At 47.5% G+C, this 26,432-nt stretch overlaps 1 protein-coding gene across 6 annotated transcripts in view; it reads left to right on the top strand.

The window, feature by feature from the left end:
- FBLN5 (fibulin 5) overlaps positions 1 to 26,432 on the top strand; it is an 80,390-nt gene that overhangs the window by 35,216 nt on the left and 18,742 nt on the right. For all 6 annotated transcript variants that reach the window (XM_063698125.1, XM_063698124.1, XM_019010009.4 and 3 more), the window contains 3 exons: positions 18,240 to 18,362; positions 21,968 to 22,084; positions 26,004 to 26,123. In XM_063698125.1, the coding sequence (XP_063554195.1) occupies positions 18,240 to 18,362; positions 21,968 to 22,084; positions 26,004 to 26,123 (360 nt within the window). The remainder of the gene's footprint in view (positions 1 to 18,239; positions 18,363 to 21,967; positions 22,085 to 26,003; positions 26,124 to 26,432) is intronic.

The raw sequence follows: 26,432 nt of genomic DNA, 5'->3' as shown, positions 1-26,432 counted from the left end.
GTGTGATATTCCCATTTTAAAAATGGGGAAATGGACATAAAGCTAGTTAGTGGAGGGGCTGGTTGGGTTCCTGATGTGTATTTTTTGTTCTGTACACGAACCATCTCCACCTCATTTTTATCACTTATAATGACAGGGTAGTAACACCTTAGACTTCCCTAAGGGAATAGAGGTAGATAAAAACTTGTGATTGAATTATACTTGTAAAAGGGCATTTGAAGACAAATAATGAAAAATACGAATCCATTCTGCACTACTCAATATGGAGTACATATTGAGTTAATACACATTGGTTAATACATACTGGTTAAATGAATGAATGGATGAATGGATGGATGAGTGAACAGCTCTTATTTTGATGAGTACATTTTCTGCTTTTTGGATCAACAACCTCTTTAGCATATTAAAGAAGAAAAGTGTCTCAGTCTTTTCCTGAGCCCCTAAGAAGTGCTTTTTTTTTCTTTTTTTTTTTGAGTCAGAGTCTCACTCTGTCACCCAGGCTGGAGTGCAGTGGTACAAACATGGCTCACGGCAGCCTCAATTTCCCGGGCTCAAGCGATCCTCCAACCTTAGCCTCCCAAGTAGCTGGGACCACAGATGCACACCACTATGCCCAGCTAATTTTTTTCTTTTTTTTGAGATATTGTCTAGCTCTGTCACCCAGGCTGGAGTGCAGTGGCACAATCTCGACTCACTGCAACCTCCGCCTCCTGGGTTCAATTGATTCTCCTGCCTCAGCCTCCCAAGTAGCTGAGATTACAGGTGCGTGCCACCACGCCTGGCTAATTTTTGTATTTTTAGTAGATACGGGGTTTCACCACGTTGGCCAGGCTGGTCTTGAACTCCTGACCTCAAGTGATCTGCCCACCTCGGTCTCCCATAAGTGCTGGGATTACAGGTGTGGGCCACCACGTCCTGCCCAGCTAATTTTTCTATTTTTTATTTTTTGTAGAGACAGGGTCTCGCTATGTTGCCCAGGCTGGTCTCTAACTCCTGGCCTCACGTGATCCTCACACCTTAACCTTCCAAAGTGTTGGGATTACAGGCATGAGTCACCATACCGAGCCCCAAAGGGCCTTTTGAAGATGACTACTTAAAAAGTCTTGAAAGAGGTCCAAAGGGAAATGTTAGAACTTCCTTATTTTAGAGCAAATCTCAGGAAATATGGCAGTGTTTATACATTATAACATTTAGATAGTACAACAACATTTATAACAATGTTTGTGCATTAAACTAATATGTATACAATGTAACAATGATGCACAGTGTAATATTCATATGACATGAGACCAACTGGAAAATAAATAACTTAATTGTGCTCCTAAATGCTTTTTAAAGTAACATCAGATGAGGAGGTCTTCTGCTTTCAGGTTACCCTCTTAGCAAGTTTTCTTCCTACTTGCTAATAGGTCTACAAGGTCATGCCCTCATTTTGTGTGCAGAGGCACAGCGCGGGCATCTCCCAGCCGTTTTTTTTTTTTTCCGTCTTTTCCTTTTGTATCCTCCAGAGGGCCTCCTTAGCCCTGCAGAGGTAAGAGGTTTAGGCAGTGAGTAGTGAGGGCAGGGAGCTCAACTGGGCCCCAGAGCGTTCGGATTCACCAACCTTTCCAGATAGAAGAGACCTCAGAGGCCTTATTTTCTCAAACGAGCTGAGAAAGACTTGCTGGAAGGCCACTGCGGAGCTAGTGGAAGGTTCCGGACTAGAACCTGACTTTCAGTTCCTTCTTTATTTTTTCTTTTAGGAGGTGGGCTCCCCTCCCTCACACTCCCTTCTCTTCCTCTTCTTCCTCCTCCTACTTCTTGAGATGAAGCTATTGCCAGTCTTGACTAAGGGCCAGTTCTGTGCCTGGTACTGTGTAAAGAGCTTTAGTTATGTGTGATTCTCACAAAACCCCATGAATTAACTACCATCATTATTAACTCCTTTCACAAACGAGGAAACAAAGGTTTTGAGGGGCAAGCAAACAACCAACCAAAAAACTTGTTTAAAATTACAAAGCTGGCCAGGCGTGGTGGCTCACGCCTGTAATCCCAGCACTTTGGGAGGCTGAGGTGGGCGGATCACTGGAGGTCTGGAGTTTGTGACCAGCCTGACCAACATGGTGAAAAGCCCGTCTCTACTAAAAATACAAAAATTAGCTGGGCCTGGTGGCGTGCACCTGTATTCTCAGCCACTTGGGAAGCTGAGGCGGGAGAATCACTTGAACCCAGGAGGTGGAGGTTGCAGTGAGCTGAGATCGTGCCACTACACTCCAGCCTGGGTGACAGAGTGAGACTCTGTATTAAAAAAAAAAAAATTACAAAGCTAAAAAAATGAGGGCAGCAGAATTTGAACCAGATCCGACCCCAAAGCTGGTGTTCCCACTTGCCTGTGTTGTCCTTTGAATCGAGTTACTAGAGGCTCAAGATGCCCACGTCATAGTCCAGACCTCTTTGTTCCTGCTTCTTTCCTTCCCTGCCTCCCCTTCTCCACCTTCATCTTTCTCCCCTCCATCCCTTTCTCCCCAGTACTCTACTCTCATTCTGTGATGCTTGAATTTTAATTCCTCTGTGGAGATGGGGTTACAGAAGAGATGGGGGCTGTTGGGGTGGAGTTAAGTTTCTCAGGAGCACAGGATGGCTGCTGGACTTTTCTTTATGGGGTTTTGTTTTTGATCACAGATTGATTATTTCTTTCAGTAGGAACAGTTTATAGAACTTAGAATGCAATCAATGAAGAAATATATTTTGATTTACAGATATCCCCTTTTTTATTGTAGTAAAAATGAGTAACAAGAAATTTATTATCTTGACCGTTTTCAAGTGCACAGTGCGGTAGTGTGAAGTGTATTTACATTGTTGTGCCGCAGAACTTTTTCATCTTGCCAAACAAAAACTCCATATCTATTAAGCAACTTTCTCTCTTTCCCCTTCTCTCTAGCCCGTGATAACCACCTTTCTACTTTCTGTTGCTATGAATTTGACCTCTTTAAATATATCATATAAGTGGACTCATACAGTATTTGTCTTTTTGTGAGTGGCGTGTTTCACTTAGCATACCGTCCCCAAGGTTCATTCATATCGTAGCACGTGTTAGAGTTTCCTTCCTTTTCAAGGCTGAACAATATTCCCTCATGTGAATATACCACATTTTGTGTATTCATTCAACTGCTAATAGACATTTGGGTTGCTTCCACCTCCTGGCTATTGTGAATAATGCTGCTATGAACGTAGGTGTATAGGTATCACTTCAAGATCCTGCTTACAATTATTTTGTATGTATATCCAGAAGTAATATTGCTAGATCATGTGGTAATTTTGTATTTTATTTTTGGAGAACCACCATCCAGTTTTCCATAGTGGCTACCCAATTTTACATTCCCACAAGTGTTCAGTTCCTCCACGTCCTCACCAACACGTTTTTTTCTATTTTTTGTTGTTGTTTTTTGTTTTTAATTGTTGTTTTAAATCATATCAGCTGTCTTAGTCCCTTTGGTGTTGCTATAACTGAACACCACAGACCGGGTAATTTATAAAGAATAGAGGCCTATTTAGCTCACAGTTCTGGAGGCTGAGAGGTCCTAATGCATGGTGCCAGCATCTGGTGGGCCTTCTGGCTGTGTCATAACACGGTGGAAGGCATCATGTGGCCAGAAAGCAAGAGTGTGAATATCAGCTCGGGTCTGTCTTTGTCTTCTTAGAAAGCCACCAATTCCATGATGGGGGCCCCATCCTGATGACTTTATCTAATTTTATTTACCTCCCAAAGGCCCCAGCTATAATCAACCTAAGAATTTTAGTTGGATTTCCCACCCTTTTAATACTGTCACAGTGGCAACTGAATTTCAGTACATGAACTTTGGGGGACACATTCAAACCATAGCAGTAGTCATCCTAACAGTTATGAGGTGAGTGACTGGGTTTTAAATTAATATTCTGTATTAGGCACTGTGCTTGGAGTAGGGGCTACAAAGATAAAGTGTGTTTCCTGCCCTCGCATCACTCACAGTCTTATGGTTAGGCTAGTGTTTCTGCGGGTGTGAACACTTGTGCTAGCATCAGCTTGATGTTGGTAAAAGTACTGATTCCTGGCCGGGCGCGGTGGCTCACACCTGTAATCCCAGCACTTTGGGAGGCCGAGGCAGGCAGATCACGAGGTCAGGAGATCGAGACATCCTGGCTAACATGGTGAAACCCCGTCTCTACTAAAAATACAAAAAATTAGCCGGGCGTGATGGCAGGCACCTGTAGTCCCAGCTACTCGGGAGGCTAAGGCAGGAGAATGGTGTGAACCCAGGAGGTGGAGCTTGCAGTGAGCCAAGATCGCGCCACTGCACTCCAGCCTGGGCGACAAGTGAGACTCCATCTCAAAAAAAATTAATTAATTTAATTAATTTTAAAAAAAAGTACTGATTCCCGGGACTCTTTCTAGACGTCCTGAATCAAGAGCTCTATATTTTTAAAACAAGCCTCCAAAGACACTCTTATGTACACCATTGGGCTAGGTCAGTAGTTCTCAATTTGGCTGTACATTCAAATCAATTTCTGGGTTCCTCCCAGGGGTTCTGATTTAACTGGGTTGGGATGGGCTCCTATGTTTTAGAACTTCCCAGGTGATTCAAATGTACAGTCAAGGCACATTTGGTGAAACACTGGACTAGGTGATTTCTAAATTCTTTCTAGATGTAAAATTCTGCCCCCAGCAGCATTTTTTTTAGTTCAGCAAATATTTATTGACTTGTCTCCTCCTTTCAGGGCTCTGGGTCAGCTAGGGTGTGAGGGCCAAGAAAAGACTGGGCTCAAATAGAAGGCCTTGAGTTCGTATCCTGACTCATTCATGCTGACTACCAGGATAACCTTTGAGAAGTCCCCAAACCAAGAGAGGGTGACAGAAGCCTAATGAAGAAAGTCTCTGTAGATGAGAGAGGTTGACTGTGCCAAATGCTGCTAAGAAGGTGTGAAGGATGAAGACTGGGAATGAGAAAGGATCGTTGGATTTGTCATTGAGGAGGTCATTGGTGACTTTGATGAGAGAGGCTTTAATGGAATAAAAGAGAAGGAAGCCTGATTGGAGTCAAGAACGGGAGGTTTGCAGGCAGAGCAGTGACCATAGACAGCAACTTCTAGGAAGTCTGTGGCAGAGGAGTGCAGAGAAGTGCGGAGAAGTACATTGCGTCAGTTGTTTTTTATTAGAATTTCCTCCACTACCGCTAACACTGATTGGAAAAGCATTTATTAAGAACGCAATTGAGCAGGCACTTATGAGCAGACTCTTGACGCAACCCTTTAGTGTCAGCGAATATATTTTGGGGAGCTTACTTTATTATGGCATTTGGGTTTTTTGGTTTTTTTTTTAATATGAGAGTCAAATTGTTCTGATTGAAGCTAACTCAGAGACATTATTAAAGCATAAAACTTATTGCCAGTTTTTTTGCTGAACTACAAGGCGCTAGGACTAGTGTGTGGGGGGCATCTCACTGGAGAAAACATTTCCTAAGACTAAGAACCAGTACCAGTTCCCACACGCAGGAGAGGGTGGCTGTGTTTTTACTCCTTTTCTCTCTACTTTTCCTTCTTCATCCATCTCTTTTCTTTTATTTTCCTCTTCACGATCCATTCCGCCTCCATTATCCTCCTCGTTCTCTTTTGCTTCCTTTGCTTGGCACACGATGCCTTTATAGATGGGCTCCCATCTCATCCTCCACCCCCAGCCCAGCTCTCACTGTGCACTCCTACGTGTCTGGCTGCTCCAGTGCACGCCTACGTGTTTTAACTGTTCCAGTGAAGCTCCCCCCGGCTCTCTGACTGTACAGTGCCTCTCATGTCTCTGTGCTCTTGCACGTGCTGTTCCCTACCTTCTTCTTTTGGCAAACTCCTACTCATTTGTATTAGGGTACTCACTAAGCCACTGTAACAAAGAGACCTTCAAAACGCTGGTTTAGATAGGAGAGAATTTTATTTCTCTCTCATGCTGCAGTCCAGAGGCAGGTGGTTTCGGGCTGGTAGGGAGGCTCAATGTGTAGTTTTCAGCTCTGGTTCCAAAATGGCTGCTCTGACTCTTACCATCACATCTGCATCCCAACTAGAAGGAGGAGAGGAGGGACAAGGGGACTATGCACCAATTCTGTTTAAAGGCATGACCCAGACATTGCGCATATTACATTTACTTATATCTCACTGGCCAGAACTTAGTCACATAGCCACTCTTCACTGTGAGAGAGGCTTAAAAATGCGGGCTTTGGTTGGGAGAATAGATGTTGGCAGATGATAGTCTCTGCTGCAGGATCCTTCTAGATCCATCTGGGGTCTTCTACTCCAGGAAGGCCGTTTCACCTGGGAATGCCCCCATTCTTCTCTCCAGCATGACATTCACCATCCTGAGTTGGGATTACCTTGTCCCTTGTCTGTTCTCAACTAGACTGTAAACAGACAGGGCCTGTGTGTCATTTATCTTTGAATCCCTAGTACCGATACCAGTGTTGCCGCACTGGTATAGCATAAATGACTCCTGAGCAGAGGCATTGGGGGCAGTGGGACTCGGGCACTGTGCCTTTATGGTGGGAGGGAGGGCAAGGGTGGTCTGGCAGGTCAGCCAGCTGGTTGGCCCCACATGTAGCTCCCTCGCCTCCCTGCGTTCCTCACTGGAGACATCCAGGAAGCTGCTGGTGCCCCTAGAGGGGTGGCTGGGAAAGGGCAGCTCCATTCCTCAGCCAGGTAAACATGCAATCCTGAAAAGTGTTTAATCCAAATATTTATTTTAGGTTCATGTCATCGTATCTCTTACCAAGTCCAAAGGGTGATGGGGAGCAGGGTGTGGCTGTTTCAGCCCTGCACTGTTTGTGGGTGTGGCCTGCACTTCTAGACTCCCAGGGCATGTGGCCACCCCTCAACTGGGAGGTGGTATGTTTCAGGGCTCTTTCTCTCTTGCTCCCTCTCCCTCACCCCTATGGTCCCAGCAGGCTTTAGCCTCTTCCCCTCGTTTCCTGGGCTTCCAGTTCCTGTTGGGTCGTAGCCTCCACACTATTTTCTGCTACACTGGGGCCGTCTGCTAGAGATGAGGAGCAGGGAGCTTTGGACCCTACTGGGGTAGAAGGGTGGGGAGAGGGCAGGGGATCGGCAGAGTGGGTTGGTCTGTGACCAAAAAGTTCATATTCTCAGTCGGTCATGGTCATGCCTATAATCCCAGCACTTTGGGAGGCTGAGGCAGACAGATCACCTGAGGTTGGGAGTTCGAGACCAGCCTGGTCAACATGGCAAAATCCTGTCTCTACTAAAAATACAAAAATTAGCTGGGTGTGGTGGCACATGCCTGTAATCCCATCCATTCGGGAGGCTGAGGCACAAGAATCGCTTGACCTGGGAGGCAGAGGTTGCAGTGAGCCAAGATGGCACCACTGCACTCCAGCCTGGGTGACAGAGCGAGACTTTGTGTGAAAAAACAAACAAACAAAAAACTCGGCCAGGTGTGGTGGCTCACACCTGTAATCCTAGCACTTTGGGAGGTCGAGGTGGGCGGATCACAAGATCAGAAGATCGAGACCATCCTGGCCAACATGGTGAAACCCCATCTCTACTAAAAATACAAAAATTAGCTGGGCATGGCGGCGTGTGCCTGTAATTCCAGCTACTCGGGAGGCTGAGGCAGGAGAATCGCTTGAACCCAGGAGGCGGAGGTTGCAGTGAGCCGAGATCACAACACTGCACTCTAGCCTGGTGACAGAGTTAGGCTCCGTCTAAAAAAAAAAAAAAGGCTCATATTCGTAGTCACCTACTGGCCTGTTTCTCGTAACTTGTTATTGTGAAAGAGCCAGCTGGCACTTCCGCACCTTGTCCTAGGAGGTTTTGGGCTCCAGAAATGTGTGTATGTGAGGGGCCCCTTCCCCTAGGTCATCGTCAGTGTCTAGACCTGTTCTCACCTGTTAGCAGCTTCATGACACACCCTGTTGTGTGTTCCCAGCCCTCTGCAGCGCCCTCACATGCTTGTTTGTGTGCCACATCTGCCCTCCTCTCTTGCCTGCAAGCTCTAGGGGGGCAGGTGATAGGAGTTCCATTTTAGACATAAGGAGGCTGCCATGCAGAAGGTCACTGATGTGTACCAGATCACCCTGGTGAGTTGTGATGGGATCGGAAGTGGTGGCAGGGTCTTCTCACTGTAGGCATGGGAAGGGTGCACGTGCGTATTTCATGATCATGCTCTGAGAGTGACCCAGCTGGGAATGTTTGCTGCTGCTGCTGGACTGATTGAGTCCAAGGGCTGAATTTGCACACCTGGGTATTCTCACGGCCAGCTTGAAAAATAGATTTCCTGGGTATCCCCTGAGAGGTCCTGTTGATGTCAATTTTCAGGCCAGGAAGGTGTATCTTTTCCCTTCTATGATGCTCCTCCCTCCTATGATTGTTGAGAATAAAGTTCTTTCCCATCTGGGATGTCAAGCTGTCCTGGGAGGAAAGAGGAAACATCACTTACTCCATCAGGCCAAGCACTTTGCTATGGACTGAATGTTTGTATCCCCCCAAATCCATATGTTGAAGCCCATTATCCACAATGCGACGTTATTACAACGTGGGGCCTTTGGGAGGTGACTGCGTTTGGATGAGGTCACAGAGGTGGAGCCCCCACGTTGGGACTGGTGCCCTGATAAGGGGATGAAGAACCCTGAGCTTTCCCTCTGCCCTGTGAGGGCTCCCACCAGAACCTGACTGTGCTGCTTACCTGACCCTGGACTTCCAACCTCGAGAACTGGGAGAAATAAAAGCCTCGTGTTTAAGCCACGTAGTCTGTAGCATTCTTGTCAGAGCAGCCCCACAGGACTAAGACACGCATAGTATGTTAGAACTTCTGGAAGTTGAGGATGCTTTCAAATCAGCCCTGGGCCATGGCTAGGGTGGGACTAGGCCTCCAGGCACTGTAAGCCTCAGCCTGAGGCTCTGTGGGATTTGGAATTGTCAGCCAATGTCCACTAGATATTCTTCATCCTCTGGGAATGAGAGATGGGCCACAATAAGGTAGATGGTGGGCTTGTCTCTTCCGATGTGTCTGGTGGCTTAACTGAATTTCCCTCTTGCTTTCGGAAGAGTCTTAGAGTCAAGTATCTTCATTTCCAGTATAATTCGCTTTAATACTCTCTAGTATGCCAGGCACTGTGTGGGGTGCTTAAGCTATGATTGTGAATAAGGCCCTTTTCCTGCTTTCAAGAAACTGGAGGTTCCGATGCACGTGGCTAAGTATATTGTAGGAAGTGAACTGCTATAAAACTAGACGTGCTTTGCCCATATGTGAGTAGGAAAGTAGGCTTAACTCGCAATGTTGCCAAAGTATAAAGCGCATGCCTTGAGGGTTCTAGGGAGGAAATGTAAACTTGCCATTTTTGTGTTTTGAGGTGGTTCTGGAGGTTTAATATTTAGTGTACTTTCACCAGGGAGGGATTGGAGCTGCCAGACAACTGATGAGGTTATTACAATCATTTAGAGAAAAGACAGTGGGGACCTGGAGTCTTTGGGGTAGGGGATGTAAGGAAAGTAGGAAATTTGCAAGATTTTCAGAAGAACTGCCTGGCCTTGGCAATTGTATGAGAGTGGGACGTGAAGGGAAGATTTAAGGATGACTGTGGTCTCTAGCCTGGGCCACTGGAAAACAGTGGCACTGTTAACCGAGACAGGACCCTGGGAATGGAGCGCTGGCGTGGGGAGCAGGTGGGAGGGGCAAGGAGTTCACAGACTATGATACAGGTCAGGATGGGTGAGGAATAGGCTCAGAGGGAATGAGAAGAAAGAGCCCTCGGGGAGATGGGGAGATTACGGGAGTCAGGATCCACAGCATATAGAAACTGTGTTCATGAGTACTCAGTTAAAAAAGGGATGCTCTGTGTTGGAGGAAGTATGTTGTCCTTTCTCCTCATTGGGATCTTTTGTACTTTTTGTTATCTCTTTATGGGTAGTGAGGAAATTGAGTTCATAGGAAATCAAAACCCCACCAGTGATCAAGGGAGGAGAACCTTCTGGAAGCACACAATGCCCTGGTCAAGGCATTGCAGCCATAGGCACCCAACTACTACAGGGTGGAGTTAAAGAAAGGCTCTGTCCGTACACCAGAAAAGCATTCTGTTTTGGCTAGACTGTGCTAGAGTCTTTAATAAGACTCCAAAAATAACAACTCTGTTATAACCAGCAGGCTTTATCTTAGAGAGAGAAGAATCCAGTTAAGAATCGCTGCTTGATTTTTTTCCCCATTAAAAAAAATAGTTTCAACTTTTATTTGAGATACAGGGGTACATGTGCAGGTTTGTTGCCTAGGTATTTCGTGTGATGCTGAGGTTTGAGGTATGATGGATCCCATTACCCAGGTACTGAGCATAGTTCCCAGTAGTTAGTTTTTTGACCCATGCCTCCCTCCCTTCCTCCTCTAGTAGTCCCCATTGTCTATTGTGGCCATCTTCATGCTCAGTTTCCACTTATAAGTGAACATGCTGCTTGATTTTTGAAAACTTAAATTCCCTCTTAGACGCTCTTAAATATTGCAGTTACTTGTGCACCAACCTAATAGTTTCTGAAACTCTGAGCAGGTTGCATGGATACAGAACCAAATACCACTTGGAACAGTCTAGCACCTTGTTACTCAAAGTGTGGTCCCTAAGCCAGCAGCATTGGCCTCATGTGGGAGCTAGTTAGGATTGTAGAACCCAATGAATTAGAATCTACATTTTAACAAGATCCCCACTGAGTCATACGCATATTAAAGTTTGAGAAGTATTGATTTGGCACAGTGGATTTTAGATACAGTTTTGCATTGGATTCATTTAGGTAAAATGTGTCATTAAAATAACACAGCTTTCCAAGCCTCAGCCCCGGAAATTCTGATTTAGTCAGGCAATTCTCTTGGGTAACCAGGTTTGGAAACTACTGGCTTCTAAAAATTCCAAAATTTCTGTCGATAGACAAATGGCAAAAATTTTAGTAAATGGAAATCTAGTTTGAACTCCACGTCTGTTTGCTTTACATTCATGATAATGGCCAAAGCCTCAAGGCTTTTTTTAAAAAAAAAAAAAAACAACAAACAAAAAAACCCATGTCTAGATTGACATTAGACATGACTTGTCCCCTTCCTCTCAGGACATCTTGATGCATGATGCTCAAGAGGACATGTGTTTCCCCTGGCCCCGTGGCAGGGACCATACACTGGTAAAAGTTGAATGGGCTTGGCCAATTCACTGCCCAGTTTGAAAGCAACTAAAGTCAGCTGATGTTTACCAAGTGCTCTGGGGATGAAAGTAATTACCCAAGAACCAAACAATGTGATCTCCATTAGTTGCATAGTTTGTCTCTGTAGAAGAGCATAGCTTGAAGGGGCCTTTCAGAACTCTCCTCCAGCTCTCGCTTTAGGGATAGAGAGAGAATCCATGGAGAGGTTGGGACCTGGATTCCAGCTGGTTTCATTCAAGAGGGAAGGATATTTTGTTGTTTGGAAAATGGATCACATATTTGTTGCCTAATCAGAGGCGCAAAATGAACAAACTTTGTATTCCATGCTTAATCTCAAGTGTTGGGGAAAGTGCTGTAAACACAGAAAGATCTGGCTCCTAGAGATTGGCCAGGACCGTAAGACACATGGAGTGCAGATGCCCTAGGAATTCGACAGCGAGTTCTCCAACGCTGAGATCTTTAATTAAACAGGTGTTTGGGAAGTAGGTCCTGTGTAGCTTCCAGCCTTGGCTGGGCTTGTCTTGCTGAAAAATGGCACCGACCCAGCCCAGCAGCAGGCCTGAAACTGGCTTCACTTGGAGGCGTAGGAATGTGCCATTGTTGTTTTCTTCTTTCTTATCAAGCCCCATTAGCTTGAGCAAGGAAGGAACAAAAATGGGCTGGGAAAACATGTTATTTCACTGGGTAAAAATTTACTACCAAGGAAATGATTTTTGCCATATCCAAAAAAGGAAGAGTGGAGGCCCTGGAAAGGTGTGTCTTCCAAGGGCTCTTGGAAAGCTTCTCCCAGTGTCACCCAGTGAGAATGTTTCCCTTTGGCTGATGGCCATTCTCACACAAGAACTGAGATATTCGGCCGACGTTAGGTACACAGGCTCACAAAGTCAGACCTTGCCTGTTCACAGTATTGGAGCAAAGAAGGCACGGGAAGAGGCAAGAATCAGATTGAAAAGGTTGATCATACATGGCCATTAGACACACGTACCTTTATGCTTTTGGATGCCTACAATTATAGAATCATAGATGGGCCCAGAGATGCCTGGGTGCAGAGGTGGAGATGGAGACTCCATGAAGGAATGTACCCTGGCTTTCCTTACCTCTTGTCCAGATCTCCCGCCATGTGCCTGGGGCTCAAGGGGGAGAAGTCCCTGGCTTAAGCTGTAGTTGAATCACAGAACTAACCATGCTTATAGCCCATGAAACCCCTGGGCTGTCATCCTGGTGTCTTTAGTGAATTCTAGAACAGCATCTGCAGGAGGCAGAGACCAAGCTTCTTCTATCTTCCACAGCTGTCAGAAACAGCACCTCCCCGGGGAAGGGAACTATATGCCAGGCAGTCAGGCTGGCACCTGTGCTCCTGTTAATTCATGAACTCTCACATCTACCTACGAGGCAGGCTACATCAGCCCTGTTGCAGAACACCCAAGGATCCAGTAAATTGCCCTGCCTTATTTAGTTACCAAATGTGGGAGCCTGGATTCACACCCAGCTCTGTCTGCTCCCAAAGTTCTTATTGTTTTACCTGCTAGTCTTTTCTGGGGAGTTCTCAGCCCTTTGGTGTATTTTTCTTTTAAACTTTGGTGCTTGGAGAATGACCTAGAAAATGTTCTCCCCATGGGCATGGGGAACCATTAGTGTTTTGTTTTGTTTTGTACAGTTTTTAAAGGACATTTTATTTCTGTTAGAATTTGTGTTATGAAAACAAAGTATTTTCAACTTTCAGGAATAAATGCTGAACTGTAAACACATATATGTATATAATATGTGCATTCAAATATAACACATAGCTATCATACATATGCATGTTATTTATATTTGAACATATTTATGCATATTTAATGTGATATGTTAAGTCTGTTATAACTGCCTATAGAGATTTTATTTAATAATCTGTGAGTTAATACTAAGATCATACTTGGAACCGTTACTTTTATATGGGATAGAAAAGTGGGTTGTGTGATGTTTTCTGAGAACCAGCCCACTCCCAAGGGGGGGACATAAAATGGGCATAAATCAACAATGTAATACCCACGAAGCTGTCTGAGAACTCCATACAGTGAAGGAGAGGAGTGCCAATCACCACTGGCTTCCTCTGCAGAGTCCTGCTCCAAGGACTGGAACGGTCAGCAGATGTGTGGGCTGTGGCCCTTTCCTGTGCTGTCCGTGAGTCACAATGGAAGGTTCTGTTCATTTTGTTGTCCCCGAGATTGTTGGACAGTTGTATTTTGATGTGTTGAGGCCAGTTTCTTCATCTGGTGCCTTTGTAAGATCTTTTCTGTACTTGAAGGACATTCTTTTACTCCTTTAAAACACACCAGCCTGAGGGACATCCCTTTATTCCCCTTGTCTTTGCATATCTGCCCACGTAAAGCTTACTGTCTGGCTGGGGAATGTGAGACATAGCTAAGGGTATGAAATCCTAAAAGAGCTTCCCGAATATGTAGGCCACTGTCCTGGGGCCTGAAAGCCCTTTCTGTCTATGGCCTCCTTGGAAGGCATCGAGGAGGTGATGTTGATGGGTTTTGATGACTTTCCTAAGTGGGCAGTTGTTTCAGATTGAGAAGGCCACTCTGTGGATGTCTCAAGGGAGAGGTGCCAGTGCAGGTGAGACTGCAAGGTCAGCAGAGCTGTGCTGCTTGAAGAAGATGACGACTTCTTCCTGGCAGGGGCAGTGCTGGGCTTTTCCAGGTTCTGGGAGAGCTGGTGAGCGCTTTCCTCCAGTTGCCAGGGTGCTGGTCATCTGGGCAGCAGATAGACACTGCCTCACCTGTGGGGAGCCAAGCCATGGTTGCAGTGGCAGAATCCTCCAAGTGCCCAGGCACCCGACTGGTGTGACAGCAGCCAGGAGGGAGCAGGGAGATGAGAGGACTCTCAGTAAAGTCTGCTTCTGGGTACCATACAGCGGGAGGGAATATGCTTGATGCCAGCTCTTCCAAAGGTCATGGAGGCTGGGGAGGACACACACACACACACACACACACACACACACACACACACACGAACACACAGCCGCTGTAGAGCATAAAGAATGAATGAATGGGGGCCGGGCACGGTGGCTTATGCCTGTAGTCCCAGCACTTTGGGAGGCCGATGCGGGCAGATCACGAGGTCAGGAGATAGAGACCATCCTGGCTAACATGGTGAAACCCCATCTCTACTAAAAATACAAAAAAATTAGCCGGGCATGGTGGTGGGCACCTGTAGTCCCAGCTACTCGGGAGGCTGAGGCAGAAGAGTGGTGTGAACCCGGGAGGCAGAGCTTGCAGAGAGCTGAGATTGTGCCACTGCAGTCCAGCCTGGGCGACAGAGCGAGATTCCGTCGCAAAAAAAAAAAAAAAAAAAAGAATGAATGAATGAATGAGTGAGCAAGTGAATGAATAAAGGATTGAATGCACCCAGCATTCTTTTCTCTTAGGGGACTCTTCCTGACTATTGCACAGGAAAAGAAAGCAGACCCTGTTTGCCCATGAGGATACTGACACTTGCTCAGGTTGTCATAGCTTGTACTTTTCCACTGATGCGGAAAGGGAGGCCCTGCCAAAGAATGTCCTTGGAGTGATTCAATGTATTTTTCCTTCTGTGATTTAAGTCAAATGTATTTAATGTAAGAAGTTCCGCTGTGAGCTGGAATGTGTGATGAGTCTTTCAGCCTCCCCCCGAGGAAGCCCACCGTGTGAACACTTCCAGTTTTAGCTCCAACAGGTGTGTAAGCTGACAGTGGTTGGCGTGGTGGTGGCTGTTTTTAAAGTACACACACCCAAATGGGCTTGTCAGCTAGTTGGCTGGAAAAACCTTTCTGGGGGCTGCGAGGGATTGATGTTTGCTGTTCATGTGTTCATTCATTCAATAGTTCTTGAACATTACCAGGGACACAGCATTACACCAGGTGTGTTTTGAGGCTATAAAGATGAGCGAGTCCCCCCCCCCCCCGCCCCCCCGCCAAAAAAAACTTCAGGGACTTATTGACTTCTCAAAATATACTTTCTATTGACAATTCATTAAACAAGTTAGTGAAAGTTAAAATTTTAATTTTAAAATCTGTATAAACAAAAGTGTCGTATAACTGAGTTAATTCTTTTTTTTTTTTGAGATGGGGTCTTGCTGTGTTGCCTAGGCTAGAGGTCAGTTGTGCAATCTTGGCTCACCATAGGCTCAACTTCCTGGGCTCAGGTGATCCTCGCACCTCAGCTTCCTGAGTAGCTGGGACTACAGGTGTGCGCCACCACACCCGATTAATTTTTTGTGTTTTTAGTAGAAACAGCGTTTTGCCATGTTGCCCAGGCTGGTCTCAAACTCCTGGACTCAAGCAATCTACCCACCTTGGCCTCCCAACGTGCTGGGATTACAGGCATGAGCCACTGCGCCTGGCTGAGTTAATTCTTTAGTTCAGTAAAAGTGCTGGAGTTTTTAAAAGAGTGAACTTCAAGGATTTTGATTTTCGGCCTGAATACTTCGCACACATGCCCACGATGGGGCCCTTTGTGCCCTTCTGAGTCCAGCCTGGCCTGCTGGCATGTGTCTGGTTTCTCTCTGTAGGACTTGGCAGGCACAGTTGTGTGGGATGCAAATTACGCAAGCACAGAGGCTTGGGAACTTGCTGCCACCAAGCCTCTCCAGTGATTCTTCTCCTGTGTTGGTCACCCTCACCCTTCATTCCCCTCAAGGCAGGAAAAAGAACAGAAATTCCTAAGGCAGTGTTGTTCCCAGCACACAATTGCCATCCATCACTCCCTGCTGGGAAAATGTAAATACGCACCAGCCGATAGTGGCACTATTTATTGTCGTAGACTTCACTGTGGATTTGAGCAGGAGCAGCTTCTGGCCAAGCATTATTCACCAGCTCCCCTGGGAGGCTGTGCTTGGTGGGCAGAGCTGGATGGGAGGGAGGCAAAGGGGAGGCTGGAGTCCTTGCAGCTGAGAACAGGGCTGGGTCTTTGCCACTGAGGCTGCACATGCTCACCATCAGGGTGGAGTGGAGGCTGCCATCATCTTGGCACTAGGTTCTTGGAGGTTGTTCATGTTTAGAGGAGAGAAAGCCACTTCCATAGGATTCCCAGACAGCTGTCATTTTGGGGTAGGGTGGGGACTGATCAGCGTTGTTAGTGTTGGGCTGTTGCAGGTGGATGGTGGATTTGTAGCCATATCACCTGAAGCCGAGGGACCACTGCTCACCCAGTTGAACGTTTTACTGAAGCTCATGAAGCCCTGTGCTACACAAGGCCCTTGTCCTCAAGGAGCTTACGCTTTTGGGTCTTAGACACCCCCATCCCCACCGTACGTATTCAAAGAAGCCAACTGAATGGATGATGATCAAGTCTGCAATCTGCAGTGTCAGGAGGCAGACAGCGTGGGAGTGGGGTCAGTAAAAAGCAACAAAAGCTCAGCCCTCCCTCAGCCCAGTCTGCCAGCTCCCCCCTGAATCTGCTTGGTCCTGGGTGGCATGACCTCTGTTAGACCTGCACGGAGTAGACTTAGAGTCAGGCAGGCAGGGAGGCCTGGACTCAGCTCTTGGCTTGGTGCTTACTAGCTCTTTCCACTCAGTTTTCCCATCTGTAAAATGGGGATTGTGAGCCCATCTCACAGGGTGATGTGAGAGTAAATACAAGTAACAAGGTAGGTGTCAGGCACATAACACAGGCTCAGTGAATTGCAGCTTTCAGTATTACTTCCGACTGCACCATGGTCCATTCGGTGAAGGTGGAGAAAAGGTGTAGATGAGCAAACCCTGATGCAGGAATGAAGAGGGGAGGGAAGGTGACCCACCAAGGTGCAGGTGAAGGCAGGGCTGACAAGGAGAAAAGGTTTTGGGGTCCTCTGGACCAGGCAGATCCAGGAGGCACCGTGGATCCTTGTGGAGTAAATTAATGTGTGAATATTTAATGAAAAGTCTCTTCCTTTAGGTCAAAGTGAGAGTGTGGCATCGGGAGGTCCATTTCAGGATCTTGGGCGCTCTCCCCTAAAGTGCAGTGCAGGGGAGAAAGGGGAGGAGGATGTTTCAGTTTCAACAAACAGTTTTGAGCACTGACTGTCCACACCAGATGGCTTGGGAATGGCCATGAATATGGCTCGATATCTGTGCTCTGAAGCTCTAAGTTAAGAAGGGACCGAGGTGGATGCAAGTATCTTCATGCCACCAGACAGGTGGCAGTGGGCTCTAGAGCAGCATAGAGAGACTTGCTGTGAGCAGAGGACAGACAGAGATTAGCCCCAGGAACTCTGGAGTGGAGTGAAGACTGGAGAGCTTCAGACCGAAAGATTTTCATGGGTGAATACCATTAAGCAACTGGACTGCCAGCTTCTGTTGGCTGGGAACTTTTTTTTTTTTCTTTTTTTTTGAGACAGGGTCTCACTCTGTCTCCCAGGTTGGAGTGAAGTCGTGAGATCTCGGCTCACTGCAGCCTCCACCTCCTGGGCTCAAACGATCCTCCCAGCTCAGTCTCCTGAGTAGCTGGGACTACAGGCGCATGCCACCAGGCCCGGCTAATTTTTAATTTTTAGTAGAGACGGGGTTTCACCATGTTGCCTGAGCTCGTCTTGAACTCCTGAGCTCAGATGATCCACCCATCTCAGCCTCCCAAAGTGCTGGGATTACAGGCGTGAGCCACCACGCCCGGCTGGGGACATTTCCTTTACTTCTGTTTTGTTCTCAGTGGTGTTTATCATAGTCCTGTGCACACAGTAGGTACGCAGCAGACCCCTGTTTAACATATGATCGAATAAGCCTAATACAAAATGGCTTTCTAAATCAAGTAATGGTTATTGTCAAGGTGATGCACCTTCAGAGAGCAGTGGCATAGGATGGCAGAAGGATTCCTGAGGATAAGGGTTCCCTTCTTGGCCATTTCCCTTTGTGGATTTCTGGTGAGCAGACTAGCTCAGCCTTCAGTAGAGGTCAGTGTCTCCTAGAGGGTGCCCATCGGGGAAGCACTGCCACCTCCTTGGGTGTAACCTAGTGACCTTATTAACTGCCTCCCAGCCAAGACAAGCCACTGGCACCCCTGGTGGCTCCAGGGCTCTAGATGGATGTGAGTGACATTCTTTGGACTATGTCTGTATTACAGATGTGGACGAGTGTGCAACAGATTCCCACCAGTGCAACCCCACCCAGATCTGCATCAATACTGAAGGCGGGTACACCTGCTCCTGCACCGACGGATATTGGCTTCTGGAAGGCCAGTGCTTAGGTAACAGCTCTCTGGGGGGTCACAGGGACCCTTGGAAGTTAACGGTTGCCAGGGGCATTTTGAGGTATGGGCATAGCTGGCTGCCTGAGGGTAGTAAGCTTTTCTTTGCTAGGGAGGGCGGGAGGGGTGGAAGGCTATTGAACTCACATGTGTAACCACCCTTGAAAATCAATTGCCATCATCGCCATCTTGTCATCATTATAGTTTTTGAATGTATTTATTTATTTTTGAGACATAGTCTTACTGTCCCCCAGGCTGGAGTGCAATGGCACAATTTCGGCTCACCGCAACCTCCGCCTCCTGGGTTTGAGTGATTCTCCTGCCTCAGCCTCCCGAGTAGCTAGGATCATAGGCATGTGCCACCACGCCCAGATAATTTTTGTATTTTTTGTACAAATGGGGCTTTTGCCATGTTGGCCAGGCTGGTCTTGAACTCCTGGGCTCAAGTCATCTGCCCGCCTCAAAAGTGCTGAGATTACAGGTGTGAGCCACCACGCACGGCCTTGAATGGTTTTTTTTGTTTTTTTGTTTTTTTTTTTTTTTTGATATGGTGTCTCCCTCTGTTGCCCAGGCTGGAGTGCAGTGGCACGATCTTGACTCATTGCAATCTCTACCTCCTGGGTTCAAGTGATTCTCGTGCCTCAGCCTCCTGAGTGAGTAGCTGGCGTTACAGGCATGTGCCACCATGCCCAGCTAATATTTGTATTTTTTGTAGAAACAGGGTTTTGCCATGTTGGCCAGGCTGGTCTCGAACTCCTGGGCTAAAGTGATCTGCCCGCCTCAGCCTCCCAAAGTGCTGAGACTACAGGTGTAAGCCACCATGCCCAGCCTCAAATATATTTTTTAAGGGCTATAGTTTTGTATGTAATTTTTAAGTTTGATTTTACCTTGACTTTCTTCCTGTCTTCACGAAGTTTATATCCAGGCCAGGAAGTGACAGAGGTGAGGATGATTTTGCTTTAGTTAGAAATAATGCTAAGAGAAGGGAACACTTTCGCTTAGTCACAGAAATGTGGCAAGTCTTGAATGTGGATCAGTAGATCCTGATCTTACATCAGTTCCTTTCAACACCCTGTCTTTGCCCTTCCCCGCCACCGACCACCACACCCACCCCACCGGCTATGGCCTTCCATTTGACTCCTGAGGAGTCAGTCATCACCAATTGAGAACTGCCTTTGCAGTTAGCATCTGCTGTCTGATCTTTCCGTTTATTTTACTGGAAGGTTATTTTCCTTTCTTCCCCTCTAGTTTTGGGTTTAGCCAAGTGAGTGAATTCACAGCAAACTCTAGCTGTCACTTCAATTTCTAATTCTAGGGTGTGATTTCTATGCTGTGTTTTCTAGAAAAGGCCCTGCCAGTTTAAATTCTCTAAGACACCATTCTGTTGCCTGAAAGTCAGTCCTGGAGGAGTTGAGAAACAGATCCAAACGAAATCATGGAAACAAAGAAAAGCTACCTCTTTCCAAGTTTCTTGATTGAGGCTGAGTAGGTCTGCCCTCAAGGCCCGTCCGAAGCATCCTTGAGGCCTAGATTGGCTTGATTCTCCTTTCCAGGCTTGCACATGGGCGTCTGTGAATATGACAGTCACTGTGCATTCAAACCAACCTCTGCTATAATGGAAAATTTGATGCTACTTATTTGAACATAAGCAGATCAGTGACAGAGAGTTATTTGTACAGGAACTTAATATGTCGAATTTCAGAGCTGGAAAGGATGTTGAATATTATGTCATCCAACTTTTATAGCATCGCAGACTGAGACTCAAAGAGAAAGAACATTTTAGACAAAGTGAGTTGGGTCTAACTTCCAAGTCTCCTGTGTCTCAGTCTAGTTTTTTTTTCCCACCACAAGGGGCGCTGGAGTGGTAGGGGGAGACCGGGATATACCAGCCCTGTTACAGAAACCCTCTGATGTGAGGGATGCCAGCAACTCGGACATTCCTCTACCTGGGAGGGTTGTTCTCTTCCTGGGAGCATGGAGCTGTGGGAAGGATGCTCATGGATGCCTAGCATGGTACCATGTGGCCCAGCCACTCATATTCACATCTGAAAGGAAGACATCGCCTAATTATGGCTGAACTCCTGCCCTCCCCTGGCTAAACTCACCTTTCCCTTTCAAAATGCAAGTTCCATAGCCACACACTGTCTGTTCTGTGTACCACTGAAGATGCTGCTTTTGCAGAAAAATGAGGGGTCAGGGAGGCTGCCTTTTTTCCAAGGTACCCCTAGTGAAGGGTACCCTCTCCAGCCCCTGCTGCCTGCCTGGCCTTGGTGATGTGCCCTGACTCTGGGAAGAAGTCAGGGCCAGCCACTGTACAGCCAATGGGCCCTCTGTGCAAGAGCTGCTCTGCACTCAGGGGCAGTGCAATGGCCAGGTTAGAAGTAGCCGGGACTTAGAGACAAAACAGAATCACAGGACAGGGCACAGAATCTGAGAAGGGCTGAACAATAGGTAAGGGATCAAAATGGATCTGGGAGGTGGAGTCATTCCTGGCAGTAGGTAGAAACCAGGCACAGGGACTGAGGCTCTAAGCCGGCCTCCAGAGTCCTGGATGGCCCCTGGTTCCAAAGGAACAGGGGGACCAGGGAGGAAACCTGGTTAGATTGGGGAAGGTGGGGATAAGGACCAGTTCCAGCTACAGTCAGATCAACTGGTCACAGCAGGAGCCTGTATTGGTGCCATCTCAGACTCTGCCAGGAGGCTAGTGATTTCATTCACTACCCTTACCCCACAGGAATGAATTCTCCAGCCCATTATCACATCAGCTTGGGGTGTTGAGAAGTGCTTTCCCAATGACATCAGGCTCCCCATTGATGGATACATATTACAGGGAGGTCACATTGCCCAGCTCTGCTCAAAGGATCCATTCACCCACAGTGCCGCCGCTTTCCCTGGCAAGGCCAGCTGTGGCTTGGAAGAGGTGTGTTTATCCAGAGTTTTATGTTCACTCTGGTGCAAGGAGGAGATTCAGGGTGAATTCCAGTGCCCTCATGTTACTGGATTCATGGGTCTCCAGGGTCATGCTGCCCAGCTCGTCCCAGCCTAACTGGCTCTTGTTCCTGACAGCTGGACATATTCATTGTTCATGGAGCTGGCAAGGAGCCTATTGGAGTGATGCTATGGATTCTTCTTACGTGTTAAGAAGAATCCTGGGCAGTGGAGCCTCTATATGGAATCTTTGAGTTGAATCTTAACATTGGATAAATCTTAAGAGCTGGGTAATCTCAAATCTTAGAGCTGGGAAAAATTGGAGAGTCCATCTTGGATAAACCTTAGTGTTGAATCTTAGAGCTGGGTAAAATTGGAGAGCTCGTTTTGCCCAACATCCCAATCGAAGCAGAAATTTCTTCTGCAGCTTTTAGGATAGGTTCAGGTATTTATGGGACTGAGATGGGTCGAGGAGGGGAAAGATTGTGGGGAGATTGAGCCTTGTATTCGAGACAGCATCACCATCCATGACACTCAGTAGGCACTGTCTTGGCTCCTGTTCCCATTTGCTTCCGTTCATGATCCTGTTTGGGAAGAGCAAGGCAATCATGCCATGCTAGTGGGGGCATCATTGAGTGAGGAGACCTGTCTCACTTTGCTTGCATTTCTGTTTCCAGACATTGATGAATGTCGCTATGGTTACTGCCAGCAGCTCTGTGCGAATGTTCCTGGATCTTATTCTTGTACATGCAACCCTGGTTTTACCCTCAATGAGGATGGAAGGTCTTGCCAAGGTATGTGACGTGCATGATAACTTGGACATGACGTGAGACACTAGCTGCAGCCTTCTTCAGCACCTGGCAGCTTATGTTTGTGGGAAATACTGCTGCTACAGTATATTCCCATTCCTTGCCACTGCCCGCCCATCCCCATTACTACAGAAACGTGAGACCTGAACCTTGCTATGCGAAGCATCTCAAAAAGTGCTCTGAATATGGCTGAGGGTAGGACCCCAATCCTCCACTGGCTGGGAGTGTACAGTTTCATGGATTCGCTTCTTTTCTGTGTCTGCTATCCAGAAGTAGCCTTGCTGACTTTCTTGCCTAATCAGAAATTTGGTTGCGTGTCCTATAGCCTAAGTTCAGTTCCTGAGGCCTGAGGAGGGTTGGTCAGGGTCCCTGGCCCTCCAAGAATCATAAAATAACACATCCACGCTAGGCAGGGGTGTCGTGGGCGATTCTGAGGTCTCTTGCTATACTTTTCCCTCCAACCTGTGCCAGGATGGCCTGTTCCTCAGCAAAGGGTCTGGTGGTGGTGGTAACATCACCTGCTACTCAGCGTGCCCCCACAAAACCAGACTGAAACAAAGGCATTTTGTGGTTTTCACATGATCATTTGAAATACTGATAAGTAAGAAAAACAAGTTGCATGCCTATTGTGGTTTCCATCTGAAGGTTTCTTCTGCTCAGGAAGTGAATGGGGGACTTAAGACCCAAGGAATTAGCGCAAATCCTGCTTTGGCCCCCGACTTCCCCCTCAACTTCCAGCTCCCGGCCCAGGCCTCCAGCCCCTGGCAGCTGCTTGGCCCAGGTTGGAGTTGGAGGCAGTGCTGCAGACGCAGAATGAGGTCTTTGTCTGGAGACCTCAGGCTTTGCAGGGCCCATTTCCTTGTTTCATTCACCCTTGGAGTTCTGGCTGGCAGGCTCCTGGCCATTGAGTTTGGAGGCTATTAGGTCTCCTTTACTTTAATTGTATCTAAATCATCGGTAAATAGGAAGGCATCAGTGTTAAAGAGTTTGATCCTGGATTCTTTCTAAGTCTCTCCTCCAAAGCTTGTTCTGCTAATTGTTCCAAGAATTCTGGACTGTGTTCCTCACGCCAAAAGAGGTCATTTTCTTCTGAGAGTAGACACCAGGCCAGGAGGTTGAGGAAGCGGATAAACAAGGGCCCTTCCTTCCCACTGGAGCAGGAGGGGGCGCCTGGCTCCCTTGCTGCTGTGATAAGCAGCTTAGGGCAGATGCAGGCTTCTCTGTGCCAAGGCCTGGGATTGGAGGTGCCAGCCACAGGCTGGCACCGTGCCCCCAGTACCTCCTGAGGCATAGCCATGCCCAAGCCAAAAGGTGCCTGCGTCTTTCAGGCCTCTGAGGGACAGGTGTGTGACAAAGAGCAGATAATACACCTGGCAGTGCCAAGTCCACAGCATAATAAAGCAGCAGGCCCGGCACCCAGGCCTGGGTATGGGCACTCAGCCACTGGGATGCTGCATCAGCAGGGCCCATGGGCAGCACAGGGCGTCGCATACTCCGGTGAGCTTTTGCAATCCTGACTCTTAGTGTGTGGAGGAGTGCTGTACACGCTAGAGCATTGTCACATCTGTTCATCTCACTGAACCCAAATAATAAATAGCCTCGTGAGGTCAGCAGGCAGGTGTTTGTGGCTCTGCTTCACTGAGGAAATCAAGGCTCAAAAAGGTTAAGCAACTTGGCCAAAGTCACACAGCCACGTGGTAGCAGATCTGAGAGTAAAACCAGGGGCCCAGACTTCTTGTCCAACAGGTTGGAGTAGGGCCCTGTGTGCCCTCAGCAGATTCAGAAGGGCATTTGGAAAGGGCTGGCAGGAAAGGGCAGTGAGAACCCCAGGGGGGCAGAATCATTTTGGTCGCCCTGCTCTTCAGAAGCAGCTGAGAGCGGTGAGGGGGTGGAATGAGTTCATTCACCTCCGAGTGGCCAGTGCCTGGCCAGAGGCTGAGGCCACCAGCCCTAACACTTGCCGGCACTGTCCTGTCTGAACTTGCACTCAGTGGCTTAGCACAGTGGACATTTTCCTACCCCCTCCCGTCCCCGGTGGGGAAACTCCAACCTCCCACGGGCACTGGTGGGGGCCAGTGTCTTGCTAGACCCTCTCTCTACAGCTGTTCATTTATTTGCTTTCTCCCTGAGAGCTCCAGAGATGCTAGAAGGCAGGAACTCTGTGGCCATGGGATTAGCCTCCCCTGTAAGAAAAGCCTCTCAGTCTGCTCACCGTGAAGGCTTTTAGCTCTGAAAACACTGACATCTCTTTTCAGAGGCCTAAGAGGTTTACCTGGACTTGGGAAGAGGATAGAAAATCTCTCAGTTGGAACTTTGGCCATTGGTGTATGGAGCATTGTGGGATGGTGCTTACAATGGGTCAACCAATGCCAGTGGGAAAGAGGCTCTTCCCTGCCCTCCCCGCACGATGAGCTGTGCAGAATGAATCTTGGTTTTTGTGGAAAAACCCCAGACTCATGGTCCAGTTCCCACTGTGTGTCCTTGTTAGCTGGTGGACTTGGGTACACCTCTCAATCTTCAAAAACAATTATATGTATATGTGTGTGTGTGTGTCTGTGTGTGTGTGTGTGTGTGTATATATATATATATATGTATTTTTTTTTTTTTTGAGACAGAGTCTAGCTCTGTCAACCAGGCTGGAGTGCAGTGGCGTGATCTCAGCTCACTGCAACCTCTGCCTCTGGGGTTCAAGCGATTCCCTTGTCTCAGCCTCCCAAGTAGCTGTGATTACAGGCACCTGTTACCATGCCTGGCTAATTTTTTTGTATTTTTTTAGTAGAGACGGGACTTCACCATGTTGGTCAGGCTGGTCTCAAATGCCTGACCTCAGGTAATCCACCTGCCTTGGCCTCCCAAAGTGCTGGGATTGCAGGTGTGAGCCACTGCACCTGGCCTATAATTTTATTTTATTTTTTTTGAGACAGGGTCTCACTCTGTCACCCAGGCTGGAGTACAGTAGCATGATCTCAGCTCTCTGCAGCCTCAATCTCCCAGGCTCAAGTGATTCTCCCTCCTCAGCCTCCCGGGTAGCTGGGACCTCAGGCATGTGCCACATCACCTGGCTAATTTTTAAATTTTTTGAAGAGATGGGGTCCCACTATGTTGCCCAGGCTGGTCTCAAACTCCTGGGCTCAAGCAATCCACCTGCCTCAGCCTCCCAAAGTGCTGGGATTACAGGCATGAGCCACTATGCCTGGTCCTTCAAAAATGCTTAAACAATCTTATTGATGCATAATCAGTGTATAATAAACTGCACCATGATTTTATTAATTTTGACATACGTGTACCCGCATGAAACCACCACCACCACACTCAAGGTAATGGATTTCCCATTGCTCCTTGTGTCCCTTGGTGGTCTTCTCCTTAACCTACTTAACCTCTAAAGTGGGCAATGGTCCTCGATGTAAGGATCAAGTGAGTGCAGGATCCTTCCCTAATGAGCAAAGTTATTTATGCATAATAAATATATTATTAGAATCATCATGGTTATTTGTTAACCTGAAACTTCCAAGTCAGTGAGGGTGAGGGGTGTTCACTGATGGAATGCAACCGGTGATGGAAGGAGCAGGTATTGCCTGGAAATTCCTGGTGGGGGGGGGGTGCGTTGGAGCATAGACTTACCAGCAGGTGTATATGTGTATATGTTTATATCATGTGCATACATATAGTTTCCACTTTGCCTGACTTTTGACCCCAGAAGGGACATGTGGATGGAGGCCCCAGTCCTTAAGTGAACACTTTTGGATCTAAGATCATGCTCCCAAAGGTCCTGGGTGGAGAACCTTGGTACCTGGGACTCTGGTCTCCTGGTGGTGGTAGATTTCATTGCTGGTGCTTTTTCTGCCTAGTTATTGTGGCTGTTCTGTTGAGAGGACAGTCAGCAATGTGCCTTCGCTTTCCACAGATGTGAATGAGTGTGCCACCGAGAACCCCTGCGTGCAAACCTGCGTCAACACCTACGGCTCTTTCATCTGCCGCTGTGACCCAGGATATGAACTTGAGGAAGATGGCGTTCATTGCAGTGGTAATGGGCTTTGGCATTGGAAACTTCCACCTGTACTTGGGGCCTGGGCAGGGGTTGAAGGGCAAGGGCTTCCTTCATAGGTGTTTCCTCTCATTTCCTGGACACATGTCCAGTTTGGGACATCCTCCAGGGCAGTGGGGTCAGAATCACACAGAACAGAGATGAGTCACTTCCCAAAAGGTGAGGTGGAGTCTCATCTTCCTTGTCATCTGACCCTTGATGCAAAAATCAGTGGGGCTACCTTCTAGGACAGAGGTGGGGTTGAAGAGGGAGAGGAGTCACCCGATTTGGCATGTTGGTTTGAGAGCT

This window comes from Gorilla gorilla, chromosome 15 (assembly GCF_029281585.2).
Source record: "Gorilla gorilla gorilla isolate KB3781 chromosome 15, NHGRI_mGorGor1-v2.1_pri, whole genome shotgun sequence".
NCBI classification, from domain to species: Eukaryota; Metazoa; Chordata; class Mammalia; order Primates; family Hominidae; genus Gorilla; species Gorilla gorilla.
Note: the sequence above shows the minus strand (reverse complement) of the source record. Positions and strands in the feature narration are given on the sequence as shown.